General features: G+C 53.2%; 9 protein-coding genes across 9 annotated transcripts in view; 2 read left to right on the forward strand and 7 right to left on the reverse strand.

Annotated features, from left to right (window-relative positions):
* The window catches only part of MAA_02441 (phytoene synthetase/ ribosomal protein S6), a gene marked incomplete at both ends in the record, with an annotated part of 657 nt that extends 404 nt beyond the window's left edge, over positions 1-253 (reverse strand). Inside the window, 2 exons of the mRNA XM_007820439.2 lie at positions 17-48; positions 104-253. Of these exons, the coding sequence (XP_007818630.2) occupies positions 17-48; positions 104-253 (182 nt within the window). The remainder of the gene's footprint in view (positions 1-16; positions 49-103) is intronic.
* Positions 254-660: 407 nt separating this feature from the next.
* MAA_02440 (phytoene synthetase/ ribosomal protein S6) lies at positions 661-1816 on the reverse strand (the record flags this gene model as incomplete). The annotated part of the gene is made up of 2 exons (XM_007820438.2): positions 661-1627; positions 1692-1816. The coding sequence occupies 2 exons, from the start codon at positions 1814-1816 to the stop codon at positions 661-663; spliced, it is 1092 nt and encodes a 363-aa protein (XP_007818629.2).
* A 520-nt stretch (positions 1817-2336) lies between these two features.
* On the forward strand, positions 2337-5859 carry MAA_10679 (Cystathionine beta-synthase, core; the record flags this gene model as incomplete). The annotated part of the gene is made up of 2 exons (XM_011412397.1): positions 2337-5716; positions 5781-5859. The coding sequence occupies 2 exons, from the start codon at positions 2337-2339 to the stop codon at positions 5857-5859; spliced, it is 3459 nt and encodes a 1152-aa protein (XP_011410699.1).
* A 342-nt stretch (positions 5860-6201) lies between these two features.
* Positions 6202-7562, reverse strand: MAA_02439 (uncharacterized protein; the record flags this gene model as incomplete). Its single annotated transcript, XM_007820437.1, has 5 exons — positions 6202-6278; positions 6341-6746; positions 6843-6907; positions 6979-7093; positions 7236-7562. The coding sequence occupies 5 exons, from the start codon at positions 7560-7562 to the stop codon at positions 6202-6204; spliced, it is 990 nt and encodes a 329-aa protein (XP_007818628.1).
* A 3340-nt stretch (positions 7563-10902) lies between these two features.
* MAA_10680 (uncharacterized protein) lies at positions 10903-11337 on the reverse strand (the record flags this gene model as incomplete). The annotated part of the gene is made up of 1 exon (XM_011412398.1): positions 10903-11337. The coding sequence occupies one exon, from the start codon at positions 11335-11337 to the stop codon at positions 10903-10905; it is 435 nt and encodes a 144-aa protein (XP_011410700.1).
* A 4123-nt stretch (positions 11338-15460) lies between these two features.
* MAA_02438 (eukaryotic aspartyl protease) lies at positions 15461-17223 on the forward strand (the record flags this gene model as incomplete). The annotated part of the gene is made up of 2 exons (XM_007820436.1): positions 15461-15875; positions 16001-17223. The coding sequence occupies 2 exons, from the start codon at positions 15461-15463 to the stop codon at positions 17221-17223; spliced, it is 1638 nt and encodes a 545-aa protein (XP_007818627.1).
* A 395-nt stretch (positions 17224-17618) lies between these two features.
* Positions 17619-18803, reverse strand: MAA_02437 (6-phosphogluconolactonase; the record flags this gene model as incomplete). The annotated part of the gene is made up of 1 exon (XM_007820435.1): positions 17619-18803. The coding sequence occupies one exon, from the start codon at positions 18801-18803 to the stop codon at positions 17619-17621; it is 1185 nt and encodes a 394-aa protein (XP_007818626.1).
* A 1399-nt stretch (positions 18804-20202) lies between these two features.
* Positions 20203-20940, reverse strand: MAA_02436 (NAD(P)-binding domain protein; the record flags this gene model as incomplete). Its single annotated transcript, XM_007820434.1, has 1 exon — positions 20203-20940. The coding sequence occupies one exon, from the start codon at positions 20938-20940 to the stop codon at positions 20203-20205; it is 738 nt and encodes a 245-aa protein (XP_007818625.1).
* Positions 20941-22492: 1552 nt separating this feature from the next.
* On the reverse strand, positions 22493-23956 carry MAA_02435 (uncharacterized protein; the record flags this gene model as incomplete). The annotated part of the gene is made up of 2 exons (XM_007820433.1): positions 22493-23757; positions 23851-23956. 2 exons carry the CDS (start codon positions 23954-23956, stop codon positions 22493-22495), a joined length of 1371 nt encoding a protein of 456 aa, XP_007818624.1.
* Positions 23957-24560: the final 604 nt, after the last annotated feature.

Raw genomic sequence — 24560 nt, forward strand, 5'->3', positions numbered from 1 at the left:
GGGGCTGGAAACGTACTCCTTTACTTCGCCTAGGTTGCCTGGTCGGACCTGTATGATTTAGTTAGATTTGCGGGGAAGGGGGTGGACGGGAGGAGAGGCGCACAATGGCTATTAGCTCGTAGAGCATCTTGACGGCCGCATCTATGCTTGGTCGAGGAGGAGTTGGTGATGGTATGACGGTCCGTGGTCTGTGGTGTTGGACGCATCTCGAAATTTGGAGCAGGGGTATCGGGCCGAGGATTTGCCGGTGCATGTCGTGTGTCGTGGTCCACTGTCGAGGTTTGGCGTGGGCCAATGACGTGTTGGAGAGCTTGGGCTTGGGCTTGAGCACTGGTGTGATATGAATGGGGTTTGTAGATGAAGGCTTGTATATCGGGGAGCTTGTTTTCTTTGCTTATCAATTATTCGAGAGGACGAATCTGGAGGCCTTGTGAACTATGGCGAAGACACATTCTTGGCTCCCGCTTTGCTCATCGTCAGTTTTGTGAATGAGCTTAGCTTCCCAGCTACTGAACAGGTTGGTAAGTGCGTGTTGTAGCTCTAGGAGACATTTGCTGGGCAGAGTCTCTCAAGTGCTCGATTATTCCAATTTGTGTCATCAAGTGAACGTCCTTGTTCCACCTCACTAAAGTACAATATTCTACATGTTGTTACATATCATTATAGCCTCTCAGATGACAATGACTGCCAGATCCTCCAAGGTAATCGCCATCCACCAGACTTCACGGCAAATGGATCGAAATTAACCTTTTCCAGGTTCTCCAAATAGTGGGAAGCTGGTACGGCTTCCAGGAGCACCCCGAAACTTTGCCTAATCTCCTTGTTCGTGTCGTTTTCCCCCAGATAGATATGCTCAGCCTCTCCTTCGTGCTCAAACTCGTGGCCCGGGTCTTCGCCGGCCTTTAGCCGCTTCAACATCTCCCGAGCCGTAATTAGGTGGTCATTCGCACGAGTTGCGACTTTGAAAACGGCATCCTGCAGCCCGGGTGCGTTTGGCCCCTGTCGAAAAACCTCCTCCTCCTTTACGCCTTCCTCGGCCATAATGTCCAGTGGCAGCAACAGAGACGGCTCGCGAGTCGGAGGTGCATCCGCGCCAGTAGGAGTCTTAACGGGCCGCCCGGGAGCGGCCAAGACTGGAATTCCTCGCAGCACAGCAATTATGCCACAGGCTTTGCCAATATGGCTAGCCAAGTGATCAACGTGCATGGAGCGCAGGGGCATGGATGCCAACGTCGTATACATCATGGTCGAGTATGTGTTTTCGGCATAGTCTTCCAACGCTGCCAGACTGGGATACGGTCGGCCATCCATGTACTTTTCTCTCGTCTTGACAAGTCGAGATACCCAAAATTTTATCGACTTCTTGGTCGGGCTGCCGGCTCGAGCTTCCAGTCCCTGAAGAGCTTGGTGTAGCAGAATGCAGATTGGTTCTCGAGGTGGCATTCCGGCGAAAGTCTTGTCTATAGACTCATGCCAAAACTTCATGCGAAGAGCGCCAATGACGGGATTCGACACGACTTCGGGGAGGCGGACCAACTCGAGGTTGAGCGCTCTAAGAGCGGCGTAGGTGTCTCGGACCGGAGACGGTACAAACCGTCGGATGAGATGTGCATCGTAATCGCTTGTCCTGGGGAGAGAGCATCAGCTATGGAGAACTCCAACGTGAGGGCGAGGAAGCATGGCGCACATACTGGAGCTGCCTCAAGCAGTATGCCCTTGCGGATTCTACGTCGGCATCTGTCACGTATCCACGACGGTTTGGCCGGCCATGGGCAAACCTTCTCAGGCTAACGCCTATGGCTTGGGGGCGGCGCATAAAGGGTAGCTGAGAAGATTGATGGCCAATGGCCCAGCTTGTGGTGATGATACGGTGGTAAGGCCAAATATCTCACAGATCACAAGCCCATGGACCAATGAAGGGCATTGTATTAGCCATCAATTGCTTCAAGGATACGGAGTAGAATGGAGTAATTATGGCGATGGCCTCTGGCTGCCCCCCCCAAAAATTACAAGTGGGGTGGATGTTGGGTACACACCTTACTGTAGCTTGAGCCTGACTGCCCCAGACAGTGGCCATTCCAGTTACGGAGTAAGTACTCCGTACTCCGTAAAGCACTTGAGCATGGAATTCCGGGCTGCGGGTCCCCTGCGACCGTTCCAAACGCGGTCACATGACCACTAGACACGCTTTGTCGCGCCTCCCGCAACAGTGAAGATGCGGCGCGTCTCCCCACTGACTGGTTCATCCCGCCTCAAGGTTTGACCACATGTGCCGACATATACCACTCCGCGTGTGCTTGTTGACACTTGCGCATTGTCAATGAGTGCTCTTTATCATGGAGTCTGGAGCGTCGCAGGAGCCTCCACCCAAGAAACGGAGGTTCTTCAGAGACCCAGGTGAGAATTCGTCTGATCCTGTACTGCTCAGCCCTGGACACAGTTCTTCGCCTGTGTCAGCTAAGGAGTACGTCAAGGACCACGAGGGCGTGAAGAGGGATTCAGATTCGCGCATCGCACTCGCTGAGCTTTCGGAAAATGGCACGGCCAATATAAAATCAGACTCGCCTCAGCCAACTTCTGTGCATTTGGACGAGCCTACAACTTTGAACTTCGACAAGGACATGTTCGAAAGCTTCGTTGGTGACAAGGTCAGCAACGAAGTTCTCAACATCATTCGGAACAATTGTGGCGACAATCTCGAAAGGGCTGTCAACATGTTCTTTGATGGCACGTACAAGAAGTTGCAGACCAAACAACAGCCAATTTTTGGATCCGTCAGCCAGCGGCCGGCCAGTTCCCGAACCGCCCAATCTGCATCTATCGAGGAGTCTACAACAAGTCCATCTCTCTCTCTCGGAACCTTGCCACGAAAACGATATCTAGGTGCGTTTGGTGCAGAAGGTTGGGCAACTCGAAGCGGAAGCAATATGCTAAAGCATGGGGATGTCATCAAGATCGAGCGCCAGAAAATTAAGCCCGCGCCGCCGCCCAAAATCAAGAACAAGCTTGGAGTTGTCAGCTCACCCTCTCCAAAGCCGAAGACAGCGGCTTCGAGAACAGTCGATGTGATTGTTCGCTTTACCAATCAATCCGGCACAGAAATCGGTCGCTTGACCAAAGACACGGCGAATTGGGTGTCGACATTGATTGATCAAGATGTGTGTCATTTTGAGGGAATCTGTGTGTATGCACCTGAACGACTACGAACCAACGACACTGTGTATTTGCAGCTGAGATGTTTGCTGCTACGCTCTGCGTTTGAAGCCCGCAGCTTTCGGTTTGCCGACGATCAACCTAACAACATATTTGAGCGAGGCGAAACCACGGATGAGAAGGAATTGCGCTTGCGTCAGGTCGCATTAGTAAGACTTTTTCAAGAAATCAACTTGCAACCAACTCGGGCAAATTCAGCGGCCAAGGATAAAAGGAGGGAACTGCTTCAGGCTGCCGAGATGGACGAGCAGAAGCAACGCGATGCTAAAAAGGCCGCGGTTCCCGGCAAGGAATCGGAGTCGGTGCCCAACTCATCAGATACCGAGGAGGGGGAGGAGCTTGAGCAAGATCAGTTGGATGCTTTGTATAAAAAGGCGCAGTGTTTCGATTTCAACACCCCGGAAGCCGAACCGGCTGACAGCTTCGCCATGACCTTGAGGCCGTACCAAAAGCAATCCTTGCACTGGATGATGGCAAAGGAAAAAGACGAGATGAGCAATCGCGAGCCATCCATGCACCCTCTCTGGGAAGAGTACGACTGGCCAACAAAAGATGTTGATGACAACCAGTTGCCTGACGTTGAAGGAGTGTCAAAATTCTACGTCAATCCCTACTCTGGGGATTTATCACTAGACTTTCCAGTCCAGGAACAGCATTGTCTTGGTGGAATACTTGCCGATGAGATGGGCTTGGGTAAGACAATTCAGATGCTTAGTCTAGTTCACTCTCATCGATCGGAAACGGCTCGGCAGGTTCGACTCACTAATGGTGGCATCTCGAGTGTCAATCATCTGGCTCGATTGGGGGCAAACTCATCCAATTCTCTTGCAGCACCATGCACAACATTGGTCGTTGCGCCAATGTCGCTTCTGTCGCAATGGAAAAGCGAGGCTGAAAAGGCCTCGAAGGAAGGCACAATGAAAATTGAGCTCTACTACGGCAATGAGAAGACAACTAATCTGCAAGCCCTGTGTAGCGAGTCGAATGCTTCCCAAGCACCCGACCTTGTCATCACCAGCTACGGCGTGGTGCTCTCTGAATTTAGCTCCCTGGTAGCCAAGAATGGTGACAAGTCATTCCACAACGGCCTGTTCTCGTTAAAGTTTTTTCGAGTCGTCCTTGACGAAGCCCACCATATCAAAAATAGATCTTCCAAGACCGCCCGAGCTTGTTATGAGATTTCGGCAAATCACAGATGGGTGCTGACGGGAACGCCAATAGTGAACAAGCTTGAAGATCTATTTAGTTTGGTGCGATTTCTTGGCGTGGAACCTTGGAACAACTTTTCTTTCTGGAAGACATTCATCACGGTGCCCTTTGAAGCCGGTGACTTTATGAGGGCGCTGGACGTCGTGCAAACAGTATTGGAGCCGTTGGTAATGCGCAGGACGAAGGATATGAAGACGCCAAACGGCCAGCCACTTGTGCCTCTACCTTGCAAGCAGATTGATATTGTTGACGTCGAGTTGTCCAAGCCTGAGCGCGATGTATATGATCACGTTTTTAGCCAGGCAAGGCGGACATTTTCCAGAAATGTCGAGGCGGGAACTGTTATGAAAGCATTCACGACTATTTATACACAAATCTTACGACTGCGACAATCGTGCTGCCACCCTATTCTCGTTCGAAATCGAGACATCGTGGCGGACGAGGTAGAAGCTGGTGCTGCCGCTGATGCAGCGACCGGTCTGGCTGACGACATGGATTTGGAAACTCTAGTGGCACACTTTACTGCTACGACTGATGAAGCAGTCAAAGACAATTTCACATATGGAGCAAACGCTCTCGAGGAAATTCGCAATGAAGCCGAAAAGGAATGTCCACTGTGCTTTGATGAGCCGATGAACGACCAGACAGTCACTGGCTGCTGGCATTCGGCATGCAGGAAATGCTTGCTGGATTTCATGAAGCATGAAAGTGACCGTGGCGTTGTACCACGATGCTTTAACTGCCGCGAACCCCTCAACCAGAGGGATTTGTTCGAAGTTGTACGGCACGACGACGAAATCAACATGGTGTCCAAGCCTAGGATGAGCCTACAGCGGCTAGGTGTGAACCAGTCGTCGGCCAAGGTGACAGCACTCATTTCCGAGTTGCGAGTCCTACGTAAAGAGCGTCCACAGATGAAGTCGGTGGTATTCTCCCAGTTCACTTCGTTCTTATCACTCATCGAACCGGCCCTGACCCGCATCAACGTCAAATTCCTACGCCTCGACGGGTCCATGGCACAAAAAGCGCGAGCCGCGGTGCTGGAAGAATTCACCGAAAGAAAGGGCTTCACGGTCCTCCTTATCAGTCTACGCGCTGGCGGAGTCGGCCTGAATCTCACCAGCGCAGGACGAGTGTTCATGATGGATCCGTGGTGGAGTTTTGCTGTAGAGGCGCAAGCTATTGATCGAGTACATAGACTCGGACAGGAGGATGAGGTGGTGGTTAAGCGATTTATTGTAAAGCAGAGTGTGGAAGAGCGCATGTTGCGGGTACAGGACAGGAAGAAATTTATGTAAGTTGCCCGCGGTTTGCGAAGCTCCAGATCTCCACGGCCACCCTTGCTAACTAGGTATAAGTGCAACGTCTTTGGGAATGATGAGCGACGAGGAAAAGAAATTACAGCGCATAGAGGACATCAAGGAGCTTCTTAGCTGAGGTGGCAACTGGTTTAGAATTGCATGGCGGCGTGGAGGTATCTTATACCATTGTAATTAATTGGCGGCCCCAAATCGGGTCAGTGTGCTTGCATTGCTGGCGCTTCGTTTGGGCATGTCTTGCTTGCTGCATATGGGTTGTTGGGCTTGGTGTCCATGGTCATGAAATCATTGGCATTTGTGTGCCCTACTTTGTAGTTTAGTTGAACATAAGGTATGTGACTGGGCCCGTTTTCATCAAGAAGTCTATCCAATTCATATCGCTCTGTGTCTAGATATTGGCAAAACTCTCCTTGGGGGGTATATTATATGTTCTCCTTCATTCGTCCAGCATCCGAAACTCTCACTTGATAAGAACCTGCAGAGCAGCGTTCTTGTCCTTCTCATCGTCAAAGACGTTGATGTTCCATTTCGGGTCGTCTACATGGTTGTGGTTAGAACTAGCATTTTCTGGTCCGATGACAGTGGTTTGCATATCTTACAAGTAGTGGGAACGTTGAAGCGCTGAGGAGTCTCGCCAAGCTTCTTGAGGTCCTGGATGGCCTGCTCATCAAGCTCGACTTCCTGGAAATTCTCACGAATGCGAGAAGGAGTGACGGATTTAGGAATGACAGTGTGGTTGCCGAGGACCGACCAGGCGATAATGACTTGGGCGGCGGTGACGGTCTTGCCCTGAGCAGCGCCGAGACGGTCGGCGATAGTCTTGACTTCGGGTGTATTGACAAGCAGAGGAACGTTCCAGCTGTTGTTGCCGAAAGCGGAGTAAGCGGTGATGATGATGTTCTTCTTGGCGCAGTACTCGATCAGGGGGGCGTTGGGAAGTCGAGGGTGACGTTCGATCTGATTGACGGCGGGGACGACGCCAGTGGCGGCGATGACGCCCTCGAGCTGGAGGGGGGATGTTGTCAGTAACATTGTTCTGCCATCCTTTGGTCATGTATGGCGGGTCTCGCGATTCCATTGGCAATGCATCAGCAGACTTACATGCTCAATGCTGAAGTTGGAAACTCCGACGGAGCGGGTCTTGGTCTTGGGTAGCTCAGTCACAGCTGTTATCACGTAACGTATTAGCACATGGTTCATGCAAGAGACAAACGGGGAGCTGATTGGCTATTCGTACCCTTCCAGGTCTGTGAGATGGTCACGCCACGGTCGATGTCAACTTCGCCATTGGCAACCTTGGGGAACTTGTCCTCGCCAGGCTTGAAGGCAACAGGCCAGTGGATGAGATACAGCTAGTAGGGCATGTTAGCGGAAAATCGGCATGCACATCGGCAGTCACTGGTATTCCTGCTCCTGTCCAGTTACAACTCATATCACCAGCGAATTGACTGGAGGTACCGAGCCAGTGAACGATTTGTAGAGCTCAGAACTCACATCGAGGTAATCCAACTGCAACTCAGCCAGAGTGTCATCCAGCGCCTTCTCAACGTCCTCGGGCCTGTGCTTGTTGTTCCACAGCTTGGAGGTGATAAAGATATCCTCGCGCTTCAAACCGGGAACTTCAGCGTAGGCACGCTTAATGCCCTCGCCAACCTCCTTCTGGTTGCCGTAAATTTTGGCCAAGTCAAGGTGGCGGTAGCCGGTCTTGAGCGCCTCGTAAACGCCATTGCCGACCTCTCCAGGGGCAGCCTGCCAGGTACCGTATCCAACACGAGGGATGGTGTGACCGGAATTGAGCTTGACGGTCTTGCCGAAAGACATTGTGCTGAGGTTTTTACGATGAACTGAGCGGATTGCAAAGTTTCGGGTGTAGGAAGAGAGGTTGTTGACGCAACTGATGCGGCCAAGGAGCGAGATTCGAACCATTTAAATGGAGGGGAAAGAGGGACGACATCAAGTGGATACGAAGATTCATCAATACGCCTACAATTGGCGTGCTGGTCCTTTTTACCGAAGGTGCTGGTGGAGGTCATTGTGTGGCCATGGGAAACGCCATCTTGTATTATTCTGGGTCCGAGGTTCCATGGGGTACGTAACGTCACTTGAAGATGAAGCGTCTTTGTGGCCTCTGATGTGAATTATGAATTCATCTGGGGTCGGAAATAACGTTAACAGCGGGTGTACCGACATGTTGTCTCCGTTAGTTCTGGTGGCTCTGGGGCTGGAGAAGCAAAGAATTGAATTTGGCTCGGAGGATCGGCAAGTGACTCATTTGCGCGTAATGTGTGTGGGAGGATCAAGGTTTGATAGTCCCAGAGACCCAGCTCTCGCGAACGTCCTGATGGCCCTCTGTGGCAATCACTCGCATCATGATAAAATCGCTAGCATGAGATGACGGCAAATGATGGCGCTTCTCAAGCATGGAGGGGCAGAGAGGTCAAGAGTATCGCAAGTGGAAGGAGCTGGGTTGAACGGCAGAAGCCCCCCCTGTCGGCACGAGGTGGACAAGTGGGTCGTCAACAAAGCGCGGTGCCCTTGCAGGGGAAGGTTTGGAAGGTGATGATGGATGGAGGGGCATGGAGGGGCGGACATTGCCCCGCCATTTACAAGGAAGGGGCGATCCATGACGAAGAGGGCACTAACACGGAAATTGACTTGCCGTCTCCAACATTGAACTCGTAAGGCCTCCTAATCATTCTATCCGCTCATTGTATTCTCCTAAGAGCCATCACCGACACCAGCCCGTACGGCATCAATTACCCGCGGGATGAACAAAAACTGACACTATGACTCAGGTAAGTTCCGTTGCTGATGCAAACAAGATACCAACAAGCCTGAGCACATCGTCGGCGTCAGCCACAGGCCCATGGGCCATGGGGATGGCGTGGGGGTTCCAGAAAGAAAATCGACTTGTGGCACCAATCAATCAGTAAGACCTTGCACTTCTTAGCGAAGTTTGCTCAGCGCCTCCGTCGGCGGCAATATCCACCGCTATGCCTCGCGGAATTTCGGAAAGCATTGGGCGTCATGTCGCACAAGGGAAAATCTCAACGCCGTTCTTTGCTGGAGGGCTTATACGCCAGGGTGAAGCCTTTGATTGGCAGGGCGCCGGGATATCAGGCTCTCCTCATTCGCAAGCTACGTGCAATACTAATGGCATCTGGAACGACTCGTGATTAGCAGATTGAAGCGTTATTGAACGAGGAGGATGATTCAATCGACGGCCAAAATTATGGCCGGAGAGCATCTAGCCTGCACCTTGTTGCTCTCTCTCCCCCTCTGCCTGGGCCCAACAGGGTGAGTGTTTGCCGGCTGACAAACCAACAAAGTTCGCAAACCGTCACGGAGTACTCCGGCACGGAGCGACTATTGTGCAGGGTGTCGACGCCATCAAGGTCCTGTCACATCCAACGGCGCCTCTGCCGCTGCCGCTCGGGGTTGGTGTGTGAAGAGCCGTCCTTGCGTCGCTAGGCCGGGCCCCGGCGTTGGTCAGTCATGATCGCGTCAATGAGCGGAACACGAAGTGGTTTGTCGGCCAAGTAGGCGCCATGTGGCCACCCTGCTGTGCCACTTGCCGACGCACATGATACCTTGAGGAACGTGATCCGGCCGACGGGCGATAACGAAGCCTCAACACATGGGCATACCTACTTGCCGGCGGGATTTGTGCACACAAAGCACGTACAACATGTGCTCAGCAAGTCCTGCGTTGTGAGAGGCGCAAATCTGGGGTCTGTTCCATGTAAATTGTCCCGATGTTTGGACAAACACAATCCTCGCATGCAGAAGTGAAACGCCACATCACGATTCTTCCTTTACGTTTGGAGCACCCCTCCGTCCATGATTAGCGAAAATCCCCATCGATGTGTGGCAAATAAGCAAATCAAAGGGATATATGGTGACTACATTCACTCTGCAAGGCAGCTTGCTGCCAGCAAACCATGCAGCTCTGGGGTTCATCCGACTGTCACCTATAGACCAAACACGGCTCACTTCAGCCGCCATCATTCAAGTATCGTTCATCGGGATTGCAATATAGCGATAGTATAAGTAGCTCTCATGTAAAGCATCTAAGTGCTCCCTCTTCTCTCGCCACTTTCTTGATACACCATTTTGCCCTCAAAAGTAAAAAGTAAATTCCCATCCTCATCACCAAAAAGCACGCATCCTCAAAAAAAGAACAAACACGCCGACGAGTCACCTTCTTTCCCACGATATCCTCGGGCAGAAATACGCCATAAGCAATTTTACCGAAATAGCCCCCCAGTGTCAATGAAAAGGCTCGACCGCCGTGAAGAAATGCCCAGCGGCATCGTGGCCATGGTCATCCTAGTAAGCTGCGTCGTCGCCGTGTCCCTAGGTGCATTCGCTTACTACGGGTGTCAGCGGCGCCCTGTTGGACGACGGGGGGGATGTAGAGTGCGGCTGTCGTCAAACTCGAGCGGCGAGTTTCGGCGCCATCGTCGACGAGGCGACCGCACCCCTGATTCTGGCCCAGTTGCGCTGGACGTGCTGGATCCGGACACGGGGGATGTGACTCGCCCTGCGGCGGCGCAGCTACGGCATTAATGTCGGTGGCTAGACGGCTTGTGTGTCAACACAGCGGACGAGATTGGCACGGCTGGGGATGGAGAGGAGAAAGGTCAACAGACGGTGTGTACATGATGTCAGTGTGCTTGGGAAGAGTTTACCGCTGGTGGACAAGGTGACTGTCTCCCTGCTGCCGGGGGATCAGATATGAGACGGCATAACACCTGGGGGTGGGAAAAGGAAAATAGAGAAAACTGCACCGTATAGTTGAATTACATGTTCGGTGTACGAAAAAGCCACATCAACTCCCACTAGCACCGGCCTCAGGTCATGTACCTACCCAAACAATGCCATTATATCAAAAGACCAATTTCCTCCCACTCGTGCTTGATATGTCATGACTCCTATGATACAATTTCAAACTAGCCACGTCTCAAACTCCTGGTAACAAGTAAAACAAACTCCCCACATGGTATATTCAGACCGTCCGTGTACAGTTAAAAAAGAAAAAAAGAAGAAGAAATCAACTATTTCGCAGCTATCATGTTAGCCCCAGATCAAAACTTGGCAGTCAGTCAAAACCAGAAGCTTTCCACTCATTGAACATACCCATAACTCCCCATGATGCCAACTACTTGGGTGGCTCTGCCTCTGGTGCAGGAGGAGGGGGCGCCGGGGCGGGCGGCGGTGTCGATTCTGTGCTCTTAGACGAGCTCCTGGATGACTTGGTGTGATGGCGGCGATGCTTCCGATAGGTAAAGCGGACGGAGGATCGATACATGTAGAGAAAAGCGCCCGTGGCTATGAGGAAGACGCCCAGAATGATTCCGAGTGCGATGCCGATTTGGACATTGGTCGTGTCGGCGGCGCCACTAGAGAATTGCCTCTTCCCAAGAGCAGCACCATTCAATGCCCTTCTCGATGTATACGTGGAAATGTTGAGCCGGCGGCGGGCCTCGTGATGTAATTTCGCAACCCATGGCGGCGAGTATTCCAATCCTCCAGAGCGATCATGCGCCTCCTGCCCGGCCGCGCGAGATTGAGATTCCCGAAGCGGGATATACATGCCGCTCCTGTTTCTTTTTGCCGCAGCGGTCTGTGCTTGAAATGGGGGATCAGGGAACGGTGTGACACGAGGCTAGTCAACCAGATGCCGAAGGGCCATCCGCGTACAATGGCAGCGCAGAGTAAACAAGGGGCTCACAAAAGAAATACGCATTTTCCTCTCCAACCTACAAGAGACGCCAGCCTCGACGGGGAGGAGTAGAGCAGCCCCTTTTAAACCGCGCAAACCCCTCCGGGGGGGACCAGGACGGGGGACGGACGAGATGTTCCCCAGATTCTGTTGAATCTGTTCTCCCTCACCGGGAATTATGCATTTGGGGGGGGGGCGCCAGTGTAGCAGGCCAATACGGCCTTTGCTCGCTAGAGCTTGCATACGCGACTTGCATAGATAGGGTCATCTGTCTTTCTCGGGCCCGGATAGCTCCCATGAGGGCGGAACAGCGGAGAAGGCAAGCTGCATGCAGCAGGTGAGAGGAAAAGTCCAGCCGGACCTATCATGCACTTTGTCTGCCATGTATGTACCTGATTGCACCTGATGGAGCAGCAGAAGATTGAAGCAGGCCACTCACTTGGGCAATGCGCAAAAAGACGTTGAGTGTCAACGCATCCAAACTCGACCAAGTTGGGCATTGCTACCATGACGGCCTGCGTAAAACGGCTTCGCAACGTGCTCGTCCGCAAGAGAGAGAGAGAGAGAGAGAGGCCCTGGGGCAACACAGGACAATTCCCGTTCACATGACCAAGGAGCAAGAGATGCGTGATTTGCTCACGTCGCGGCGGCGTACAAAGACGAAGCATGTATCTGCAGCGCGCCGCCTCCCCTCTCGGCCTTGTCCGCGCCGATCCCCATATGAACATGGAAGATGCTTGTGTTTGCCTTCTTCCTTGGGGTTCAAGGGCGAGAGAGACGGACAATTCCCATATCGTCGACACCAAGGAGGATGGTGGCAAGGGCATAAGAGGAAGGGGAAAAGAAACACAGCTCGGCGGGCTGGAAAACCCTGCACGGACGGGGGGGGACTTGCGAGAACTGGAGTCGAGAAAGTGTGAGACGCCCATGCAGCATGTTCATCATGTACGGAGCAGCATGTAACACTGGCGGCGGCTCAGCCATTGGCAAGCACGTCTTTGACATCTTGCAGGACACGCTGCATGACAACGCATCGACCGGAGCCCCAAGTTCTGGCAGAGGGACCAAAGCGCCGCGGTCCGGCCGTTCTCACGAGAGAGAGAGAGAGAGAGGGCTGGGAGGGGCGGGTCGGGCAGCGTCTTGCGAAAGCTCGGTCGCAGGCTCGTCCTGTGGTTGAAAGGGTGAGGTGATGGATTGGTGATGGAAGACAAAAAAGTATTTAATGTTGGGTGCCAATTGGGTACGAAGCGACGAGCGCTAGCGTCGCCATTTGTCCTCGGCCTCTCGTTCGTCGGCCTTTGCTGCTTCGTGCCTGTCGATTCGCGCTTCATACCAGTATCAAAAGGGGGAAAAACTCGCTCGACCCGGGCCAGCAAAGATTCGACTCATATTTTGCCAGACGTCGTTGCGCGTGACCATGCGCGGGTTGGGGAGGGGAGAAGCCCGACGATGCCAAACTCGTCCCCCTCGCGGCCATGGCGGCATCGGAGCGAGGAAGGAGAAAGGGACGGAAAGGGTTCATTGTTGCCGTAAACCTTTGGTCGTGTGAAAAATGGGCGGGAATGACTTGCTTGTCATTAATCATGATGCAAAACTCCCTCTGGCCGTTGTACCAGCCTGAGACAATGTAAAGGACAACATGTTGATAATTACGACCTCTCAGTTTCCCTTTTACATATCCCTCCTTGGTACTTCAACGAACCGTCTACATAAACCCCTCTCTGCCATACTGGTCGCTCTCGTGGCATTTGCCTTGCGGCGTCCGGCTTGCCCAAAACTCCCACGATGCCAACTCATCAAGCAGGTCCGTCAACCATCCATCCACCGCTCGTTCCAACACCGACTCACGGCCACGGATTATACATCGTTTTCCGTCGAGTAGGGTCGTAGCATCAATGGCAAACAAGCGGCAAGTTCGCAGCCACGAGGCCCACGACACAGCTGAGGAACCAGTGGGTGCCGTACCAGCATCAATCATCTCTCTCTGCACGCAGGGTCGCCATGCCCACATTGTATACAGAGACCGAGGCAATTCTCTATACATGGCTCGTACATGGGGGAAACCAGGGACTGCGACCTCAGAGTTGCATCTTGGGCTCGGAATGCCTTACCCTCGGAGCGACTTGGCCGAGAGCCATCCGAATGGCCAGCCAAGGCATTTCTTTACCGTGTCTCGCACTGCTTCTAATTTGGAAGAGATGCATTCAGAGGTTTTATATCGTTCCATACATGTGTCTTGACAGTCCAGCAAGCAGCAAAGAGCTATGACTTGGTCCTGGGGAAAACACTCCTTGACTGCAAAAGAATTCCCCCGCCCGCCCCTTTACCATCTTTTAATCGGTCCGTGGGGGAATTCGTATACTTGCTACACGATCAACGTCTGTTCTGGGCTACCAGGTCCTGAATATATGAATCTGCCCGTTGAGGCGCCCCCGGGCCATGTAGATGAATCTCATCCCATGGCAACCGAAACCTCGTCCCGGGCACTGGGTGCTTCGACTTTGCTGGCAGATTACTCCATGTGAACTTGGCAGGCTCGTATCCATCATGGGAAGGGAGAAAGCATCAATGAGCCTTCCATCAAGCACGTGTGATCCAACATCTATCTGGTCTCACGAAGCCTGTTGGCCCTCGTGCCCCGTTCAACGATGGGCGCAAATCACGCAATCTCGACGCATTTCAGTGACGTGTCCCTCGTATTCCCTGACAAAAGGTGCTGTGGACAAGTTTGTGACACAAGTCAGCATCTGTTGGAGCTGCATCCCTCGTCCAACCGCCGGGCCACTGAACCATTGCCGTACAGCAGCTTAGATCCAAGACTTTGACGGCCGTCGCTGTAGAGTAGAGTAGCCTGCTCGTACAGCTCCTCTCCGCTCTGCTGCTTACTTGATAGCCACGACGGCTGCGTGGCGGCGCAGTGGTCGTTTGATCTTCAGAGCGCCTGGCTGGCTGCCCTTTGGTGTTGGCAAATGTTAGCAACGAGCATTAAACAACAGATGGTGTCTCGGCAAAAAGCTTAGCCCCAGAATTTACGCCCGATCAGCACCTCTATTTACCCTTTTCGTTCACCCTTTCGAGGCCGTCGGTAGGCGACATCATTGGACAAGCCGTGGTGGTACTTGACACCGGCTCGGCACATCGCAGGCGCTCTCATCCAAGAAACCTGCACAAGTTGCCGTCTCAGCTTCCTCCTCTCAACTCTTCTCATTACCCAGATCAAAATTGTCTTGTTGCTTTGCTATCGACTATTATGCCAACAACCGAGCTTGTTGCAGCCCAGAAGCAAAAACACCACACAATCGACTCTCTCCCCCCGCTCGTCCGGACGAACGATAGCTTGGGGTCGGTTTGCAACAAACTTTCTATCCAATGTCTTGTCGAATCTCATGTCGACCCGTCGGTCGATCGGTGACCTGTAACAGGATGGGGGGCTTCCCGGCCGCGCCCCTGTAACAACATGTCGAATCCTTCATCAGGAGCTCATTCTGAGACGCCAAAACACCAGACGCCCAGTCTTTACCACAGCTTCGTTCCAGCTCCAGGATCGGCGCGGACGGAAGCCAAACCACGTCTATTTTTGAGCCTCTCGTCGTCCAGACTCTTGGCCTCCCGCCTCATCTCGTATGGCCTGCACTTGCACACGCGTCTGGTCCTCCACAAACTCCCTTGTTTCAAAAAAAAATGCCGAGACCTGGGTTCGTTATCGCTTTGTCTTGCCGCCTCGCCATCTGCCTCTGTTGGGCTGTAAAGCGAGGGCTGGCGCGGCCATGTGCTGCCGGAATCTGCGTTTGCCGACTGCCTGTTTGTAAAGGGATATATGCTTTCCAATTGTTGCCCTTGGAAACGGTCAACTTGCCTGTTGTGACTAGAGAAATACATTCTTCCTTCTTTTGTCTTGTCTAGAATTCTTCATGTGTTTTTGTTATAGAGCAGCCTCGGGGTGGTTTTCTGAAATTCTATTTGGGTCGACAAGTGAGAGTCTGTGTCCCCCAAAATGGTGTCTCTTCTGATAACCTCGACCGTGGTTTCGCTTTCTCTGTCTGTACACGGGTGGCCGCAAGTACGTAATGAATCAAGGTTCTTTGGGGAGGAGATTCGCGCGGAAAACATCGTCGCGGCCATGCCGTCCAGGGAGCTGCCTGTTGTAGGCGAGACCCTGTCCGTGGGAACGCTACCGGTGCCTCAGCTTTCGCAACGTCACGACGCAGCTGGGAGTCTTGAGGCCACACAAGACGGCCAAGACTCATCCTTCAACTCGTTCCAGCAAGATCCCAAGCAAGGGCCTCCCGACGGCGACATCTCGCCGGGCCACCTGACGCTTCCTGTCCTCCATGTCGAGAGACGCTTGGATAAGAGAGACGTCGAGGTCCGGCTTGAGAACCGCTCAGACGTCGCCTACTATGTCCAACGTAAGTTGTCCTCCCATTGGGTTTTACTACCCTCTGTTCATTAGAACAACAAGAGTCATGTTCAGCAAGCCACTGACCCCGACCCAAAAAAAATCCAGTCAACATAGGAAATCCCATTCAAAAAGTCTTTGCGCAACTCGACACGGGGTCGTTCGAGCTCTGGGTCAACCCGGACTGCACGAATCTCCCCGCATCCGCGGACAACCGGTTCTGCCAGGCCGTCGGGCAATACAACCCCCTCCAGTCCTCGTCGTCGAAAGGAAGCAACCTGAGTACGGAGCTCCGGTACGGCATCGGCTCCGCCCAAGTCACCTACTTCCTCGACGACATTGCGCTCGTCAACTCGCGGCAGATGAAGCAGGTGCAGTTCGGCGTGGCGCAATCCACCAAGGACCAGTTCTCGGGCATCCTGGGCATCGGGCACGGCGTCGGCATTAACACGGGCTACAAGAACTTTGTCGACCAGCTCGCAGACCAGGGCATCACCAAGACCAAGGCCTACAGCGTCGCGCTGGGCAGCAAGGCCGACCGAGCCGGCGTCGTCGTCATGGGCGGCGTCGACACGGCCAAGTTCTCGGGCAGGCTGGCGCCGCTGCCGCTGATCCCCGGCAACAAGTCCCCCGACGGCGTGACGCGCTTCTGGATAAATCTGACGTCGGTCCAGCACACACCCGAGTCCGGGAGGACGGCCGACCTGACGGGCGCCACCATGCCCGTCTTCATGGACACGGGCGCCACCCTCACGCTACTGCCGCCCCGGCTGGCCAACGACATCGCCAGGCAAGTCGGCGCCCGGGCCTTGGGCGACAGCGGGCTCTACACGGTGGACTGCGGCCTGGCCAGCAAGAACGGCAGCCTGGACTTTAACTTTGACGGCGTCACCATCCGAGTTCCGTACAGTGAGATGGTTCGCGAGGTTGCCGGCTTGCCCCCGAGTTGCTACCTGGGCATCATGCCCAGCACGTCCTTCGCGTTGCTAGGCGACACCTTCTTGCGGTCTGCGTATGGTGAGTTTTCCCCCGTGTGCGCTGAATATTCGAATTGGTGTCTAACAAAGATGGATCGGGGGGCAGTGCTGTTTGACATTTCAAACAACATGACATACATGGCGCCCTACGCCAACTGCGGCTCAAGGACACAATCGATCGATTCGTCAACGGATCTGACATCGATAGTGGGGACATGTTCGCCGCAGCAAGTGAATGAACTGTCGAAGCCAGTTGGTAGTGGTAGTCCGGATGGAAACAGTGGAAACAACAACAAAGATAACGGCGCAGGATCAGCAAGAATGTCCTGGAGTTGGTTTGGCGTTTTGGGAGTATTTTCAATGGGAGTTCTGACGCTGTGAGTAAAGCAGGAACCGGATATCAAAGAATGGATTTATTATACTGCGCATTTTGGGTTTCTTTGGGAGGGATTACAAACCTTTTCTTCTCTAGACATGATTTCTTTTTGGTCATAAAGTACAGAGCCATAGACGGTACCGATCAGCATTACTTTGACGTGTATAGATGGCATGTTTTGGAAGTTGGCACAGGGCCGTTGGATAATGAACGACCGGTATTACTATTTACTTGAATTAGAACATTGGGACGTCATCTAGTGACGGCTATGCCCAACTCGTGCTCTTATATGCTTTTTGAAGAAAGAAAGTGATCCAATGACTAGTGGTTGCAGCGCAAGGCCTAGCCATGAAAGCGAAAACGTAACAAGAAAAGAAAAAAAGCACAACGGCCCACAAACTTAGGCAACCTGCTGCACAAAGGCAGGGCCGGCCAACTCTCCTGGAAACAGACTCATATCAAGGCTCGCCACAGGCTTCTCAACCAGCGTGCCATTTGCGTTTCGCTTCAAGGCCACGACACCCAGCGCGCCGTCCTGGTTTCCAACAAACAGGTGCTGGCCATCGAGGGAGGCACTGAACATGCGAGTCCGCAATCCTCCGGTGGACGTGAAGCCCACAAGGTCCAACTTGAGTTCGCCGCCGTTCTGGGCAATGCGGAAGTTCGCAATGTTATCCGTCTGCCCACCCGTCAAGCGATTTGACACATAGACATTCTTGTTATCCGCAGCAAGCACGAGTTCTCCGGCGGCAGCTTCGGCAGGCGTGGCCTCCACAGACTTGAAGGTCGAGATGGTCTGCTTCAGCTCAAACTCGATGCCCTTGTCGCAGCTGTACTTGAGGGCATACACCAAGACGAGGTTCTTGATCTCGCAAAGAACAAAGTAGTGCGTCGCTTTGTTGGCTCCGGCGGGGAAGAAGGCTCCGTGCCGCGGGCCAGCGCCAGCGGGCTCAACGGAGACGCGGTTGACGATGGCAAAGGCCTTTTTGGTGTCGAGGACGAGAATCTTGTCGGTGCCGAGGTCGTTGACTGCTACGAAACGGCCCGAGGGGTCCAGGACGGACTGGTGAGGGTGCGGCTTCTCCTGGCGTTCCTTGTTGGGGCCGACGTCGTCGTCCGACTTGATGGCGTTGGAGAACTTCAAGCCGCCGTTGGAGATGTCGAAGATGTCAATGTTGCTGCTCCCAAAGCCTGCACCAACCATCTGCGACTTGTCCTTTGTGAATTCAAGATGGACGACGCCGCTGCTGCCCTTGGTGGAGCTCAGGTGGTCAATCTTGTTTCCCGCAAGATCAACTTTCAGGAGACTGGTTGTGTCGCTGTTTTCGTCCACCGCATACAAATGTGGCTGTGAAAAGGCCACCCAGGTCGGGTTTCCAGAGACATTCTGGGTGCTCTTGATGTCAAACTTGGTACCATCGAATTCAGCAATGGAGATGTTGCCCGGGGAGGTGATGAGGAGCTTGGCTACTGAGGGAACGGTAGAGTTGGGCATCTTGCCGGGAGTGACGTTATTGTTGTTTTTGCAGGAAGGCAATGCGCTGGCTGTTGCCGCAGCGGCGACGAGAAAAAGTCTTGTCAGCATGGTGGTTTGTCGAGGAAGATGAGTAAATTTAGAAAGGAATGAACTAGATTTTGGGTTTTTTTTTTTTTCAAAATGAATGAACCAAGGGGTGGGTGAGTGGCATTTCCCAGAAACCTCCGTGCCCAAGTGAAGATGAGAGTAGACAAGCAAAAATACATAGACGACTCTCAAAGACGAGGGAATGCAGCCAAGTTTAAATATAAGCCAGTGCGCCTGGATTCCCATGCAGCTACTCCGTACTTCCGGCCTTTACATGAATGCCTATGCATGACGGAGTTGAAACGCAGTACTTGGTCCTTTAGGCTCCCAAAGGCGTGATAGTTATGAACATGAAACAGCACAATGACTCAAGTATATGTACCTCGACTGAAGAAATGCGGGCCTTGTACATATATACAATTAATCCAATGCTGTAGGTGAGCGATGGGGACGGATTGGTAATTTGACAAGGTCGATTGTCAGACCCAAGGGGGAAATATGGCCAGAAGAAGAAGAAGAGATGCCTTTCTTGATGCAGAAACAAGGGAATTAGGGGTGAAGATGGAGATGTGCGACAATGCGGGGGGAGTGCCGCCAGGGATGATGCATGTGGAGGAGTGCCACCAGGGATGCATGTGGAGTCTGGTCCTGAGCGACTGCCGAGTCAGAATAGAAAAGGCCGAGAGATGTCGAGCCAGGTCTGGTCCCAAGAAACGCTGAACTTGGGATCAAGCGTCACCTGATGCTTAATCTATCGGCGGAGGTCCAGGAAAGAAGGAAGCAGTGGAGACCAACACGCAACTGCCGACGGCCGTCAACAGGCCACATTAAAGGGGGGGCCATATGTCTCGCGAATCATGCATAAGGCATGGATGTACTGGGGGGGCGCAGGCTAATTAGGTCATGACCAGACGAAGTCTGCTTGTAGCTGTTTAGAATAGATAAATCTTGCATTAAGTTATAGGCAACAAAAAAAAAAAAAAAGAAAGAAAAGAAAAGGGGGCCTAGATGGTCATGCAAGACCACTGACTCATACAAACTTTAGAATGAATCTTCCATTAAACGCTTCTGGGCAACAGCTCAAACAGACGGCGCCACGCATTTTCACTGAGGAAAGCACCCCCTGCCAAGACCCTTCATCCAGTTGCAATAGCCAAGTCAAACTCAAAAAAGAGGACCAACATCCCCAGGTGTTCAAACAGCTCATTACGGTTCGTCCATCTACGGAGAGTAAGTACTAGCTGCGCCACGGAATGATCCGTAACTGACATCGATCCATGGTTCAGTCCAACAAAGAAGAACAAGCCCATCCAAAAACGCCCGCTACAAGAAGAAGAAGAAGACGAGACGAAATTGCCCAGTGCCATCCCATCCATGCATACCTAGGTATATATTACAATACCCTCTCCATTAGCCCTGCCTACCAAGTCAAGCCCACCGCCTTGCGCTCATACTTTTCCGTGTGACACGCGTCCTGCAGCAGGTTCTCAAACATCCAGCGGCCAACGTCCTCCCGGGAGATGAAGTATCCGACCTCCTTGTGCTCGACGCCCTTCTCGCTCTCGACGTGCACGCGGATCTTCCTGTCCGGCTTCTCCCCGTCCAGCAGCAGGCTCGGCCGCACCAGGACAAACCGCTCGCCGCTGCCAAACAGCGCCTGCTCGGCCACCCTCTTGTCGGCATGCGGCGCCTTGAGGCCGACGTGGTACAGCGGCACAAAAAGCAGGGGGACGTCCCGCCCGTGCGCCGAGATTCCCGTCGTGCTGATGACGGCCAGGAGAGGCCTGCCGGCGACGCCACGCGACCGCAGCGCGCCGAGGGCCTCGAACAGCGCCGCCACGCCCTTCTTGCAGACGTCCGGGTCGTCCATGGTCAGGCTGGCGCTGACGCTGCCGCCGATGGAGAAGCTGACCGCGTCCACCATGGCCGCGGGGTCGGATGGCCTGAGCAGCACTTCGCCCACCGCGGCGGCGTCGTGGGCATTGCCCTGCTTGAGTATCAAGTTGCTTGGCTTGTCGGGAAAGTGGGCTTCCAACTTGGCCGGGGTGCGGCAGAGAGCGACGCATGTGTAGCCTGCGGCGACGGAGCGTTTGAGCGCGGAGAGGCCGCAGCCGCCGGTGGCGCCAATGAAAGCAATCGTCTGCGTACTAGTGCTCATTGTGAATGGGTGCTTGTGGTGCGTAGCCAGGAATACCTTGTGTATTTGCTGATGTAGTTGCGATTTCTGCCTGGATGAGTGGTCTACTGTGTAGTGCTGATGATGATGATGATGATGATGAAAACAAAATGGAAACAATCGCCAAGTGAGGACGACCATGCATATTTATCTCTCGACACCATCCGCATCCTCCGTCATCACATCTCTAAACTTGTCGGCCTTCCGTTCGCCAACGGCGCGCCTCGTCACTCGTTACTCGTCACTTGTCACCCACATAAAAGCCTCGTCCTTTGACGGCCAGGTGCATTCATCCGATGGCGCCCTGTCCGGCGCGGCGTGGCTTATGTGGCGTAGTACTCCGTACCTCCCATCTGCTAGTCCCTCCACCTCTGAGCCAGTGTTCCGCACTAACAGGGCTGCAGTCCTCTCCCAACCAATTAGCCCGCCCCGCCCCGCCTCGCTCGCGCCTTCGCCCTTTGAGTCGCGACAACCCGCAAACGCGCTCCCCTCGGCCCGCTGCGCTCGGCCACGTCGCGCATAACACTTCTTTTTATATCCCCACGAGCTTCAAATAATTGTCCCGTCCCGGCGCGATGGGTGCCGCGTGGCAGCGTCGTATCCAACGCCAATTCGGTCCCGACACGCTTCTGCCAACATCAAAACCTAGAGCTTGGCAAGGGATCCCATCGACTTCCTGACCTAGGAGACAGCCAACCACGACATGTCAGATGTATTTGGCGTCTGTATATGTGAACTACTATCAAGCTGCTTGATCTGCCCCAGACTCCGCCCACAACAACAAGCCCATAGCCAGAAATCATCTCATAGCCGGCTTCCATCAAGATTGTATATGCCGTGTCCGACTCATCTTGACTTTGAGCCGACTCCATGAAGTAGCTACAATGCTAGCCAAAGTCGTGTCGGCAGTGTCGGCACTTCATAAACGATGGGTTGGTTCTAAACTGCGTGGTTCCCCGTAAGGTGAATGGAGATTCTCAGGGGAACAAAGCTGCCCAAGGCTGCTCCTGTAGCAAAATATACATATACGTCCTCGGGATGATGGCGTCATATCGCATTACAACTTGGAAAGCCCAGATACTGTCCGATATTCACCGCAAACATTCAATATGTCTTAATTGTTCAATTGACAATGTTAATGGCCTTTTTATTTCCAAGGAATGGACGACCAAGGGTCATTAAAGCTTCTGAGCCGAATAACGTTGTATGAGCCTTCACCATCTCCTCCAACCCAATACTGAAAAGAAGAAAAAAATCAAACTAGTACCGATCCCATACGTACAGTGTGTGTGCTAGTGAACAATGCTCTTAGATACAGCAAACTCAAGGCAGAGCCATGCCAATACTGTAAATAGAATGACACGCGGATAAAACACGTTTGTGTAGTAAGCAGAACAAAATGAAAGCAGAACAAGTAATCCAAAGGGGCATTGTAATTAATGCTGCACAAAACCCTTCCGAGCCATATCGCGCCGATTCTCCCACGAAAAGAGACGTAAATCAGATCCAACATTATTTGGAAACATCTGCGCGCTTACAGCCAGAAGAGGGCACAGCCAGCAATAATCATTGCCAGTGCACTAGCGCTCGCCCTGGTACCACTGTTCTTGCCTTTATCGCTGTTGCCACTGCCACTGCCACTGCCACAATCCTGGTTGAAGGTGTTGGTTTCACAGCCGCTGCTGCTGCTACCGCCCGAATTACCGGATCCTGAATTACCGCCAGAGTTGCCGCCAGAGTTGCCACCGGAGTTGCCGCCGGAGTTGCTGCCAGAATCACTGCCAGACTTGCCGCTGTGGTCTTGGCCAGTACCTCCAGTGCTGCCACCGGGAATGGTAGCTGCGGTGTTCTTGGGCTTATCGGCGCTCTGTGAAGCAGACGCCTTGTCCTTCATCATGTTGAATCCAGTGCCCTCAAACGACCCGAGGACGGTGTCACCCTTGCCATCAACAACGGTGTCATTGGTTCCTGTAACGCTGTTGAAGGTGTAGCTCTTTCCGTTATTGGTGCCCGGAGCGCTCTTAGCATTGTAGCACTCCATGGTGACCTCGGAGAAAGTGGCGTAGAAGTAACCGACATTCTTGATATCTTCGGCGTCCCAGTCCATAGGACCACCGGCCCAGTCGACGGTGCCCTTGGCATTGGTGGAAGCACCGCCTGGCCAGATAGACAGCTGCACGCGAGCCGGGGTCTGTGGGAACATCCAGCTTTGCGAGGTCTCATTCCAGGTGTCTTTTCGCTCTTTGGTGCGGCCAACCTGTCCATCGACGAGCCATTCAATTTTGTCGGGGGTCCACCGGATTTCATAATCGTGGAAGTTGTGGAAGGTATCAGACAAGCTAATGTTTCCAGAGTTGTGGTAGTCAGGAATACCTTGGAAGTAATAGTTGGTCTGGGCAGTTTCGAGATCGACACCGACAAATTCGTAGTCAATTTCGTCCTTTACGTCTGAGAGCAGAATGAAAGCGGTAACAACACCACGGCCACGGCTGGTCTTGAACTTGGCCTTGACGTTGCCATACCACATGTAAGAGGTGGAAGCCAAAACAGTTCCAACACTGTTCTTGGGCATGGTCAGCAAAACACTTCCATCCCTGGAAGCAGGCTCTCCCTGGGCTACCCAGTCCTTCTTGGTGGAATCGCCGTAGTATTTGCTTATATCGACGATACTGTCGAGGTTTGTGAACTTGGTCGTCTTGTCCGAACAAACCGGTGCGGGGACACAGGAGGAGAGGTTGAAAGACATGCGAGGATCACAGCCACCCAGACAGAAGGCACCGACACCACAGTCGCCATATTCTGCGGACAGGAGGGAACAAATGTCAGCAAATGATCTCGTGCTGCGTCTCTACCAAGAGACAAGAGCGCAGGGCGGAGGGGTGGAAAACTTACGGGAACAGCAAGGAGCATCTTGAGGACATTTCTGCGTAAGGGAGCACTTGGCCGCCAGAACGGAGCAAGCGCCCAAAAGGGTGGCAAGTGCAACAGAGCACAACATGTTCGAAATTAGAAGAATATGGTTGCGAGTCGCTGCAAAGTATTCATTCCACCAGCCCAACGCAAGCGGAACGAACGAGGTTGATAGACAGTCGGACGGACGGAGCGCGAAAAGTCGCAGGCCGTCGGCGCCGACAAAGAAACTATGTCAAGAGTCGCGATGGGGAAGGAACAAACGCACAACGCTGCGGCTGTCGGCACTCGAAATGACGGCGAGGACGAAACGAAACGGGAAGGCAAAGCGAATGTAGTCGGCCGCAAAACGAAGGAAACGGTCCGTAGTTCGAGTTCCTCAACGTACCTAACGAAAGGACACAACACAACAGGCCTTGTTTATTATGTTGAGCGCGTGAGGAACGAAGAATGACGCCTCCACGAACGAGAGCTGGAGTGGCAGAGGCTGATGGACCTGGGAATGAGACACAGGTCACACAGCAGGCACACAGCAGGCGCACACAAAGGGGCAGGGCCTCGAGCCCATTCGAGCTGGACAAATCAAATTGATGGTAACCGGTTGTGCCGTTGGGTGGCACGACTCGAGTGTGGCAGCCTGGCGGGTGGGGCTTTAGACAGGCACGAAGTACTTGTTTGCTAAGGCAGGTGAG

Source organism: Metarhizium robertsii, assembly GCF_000187425.2.
Source record: "Metarhizium robertsii ARSEF 23 chromosome Unknown MAA_Scf_1, whole genome shotgun sequence".
NCBI classification, from domain to species: Eukaryota; Fungi; Ascomycota; class Sordariomycetes; order Hypocreales; family Clavicipitaceae; genus Metarhizium; species Metarhizium robertsii.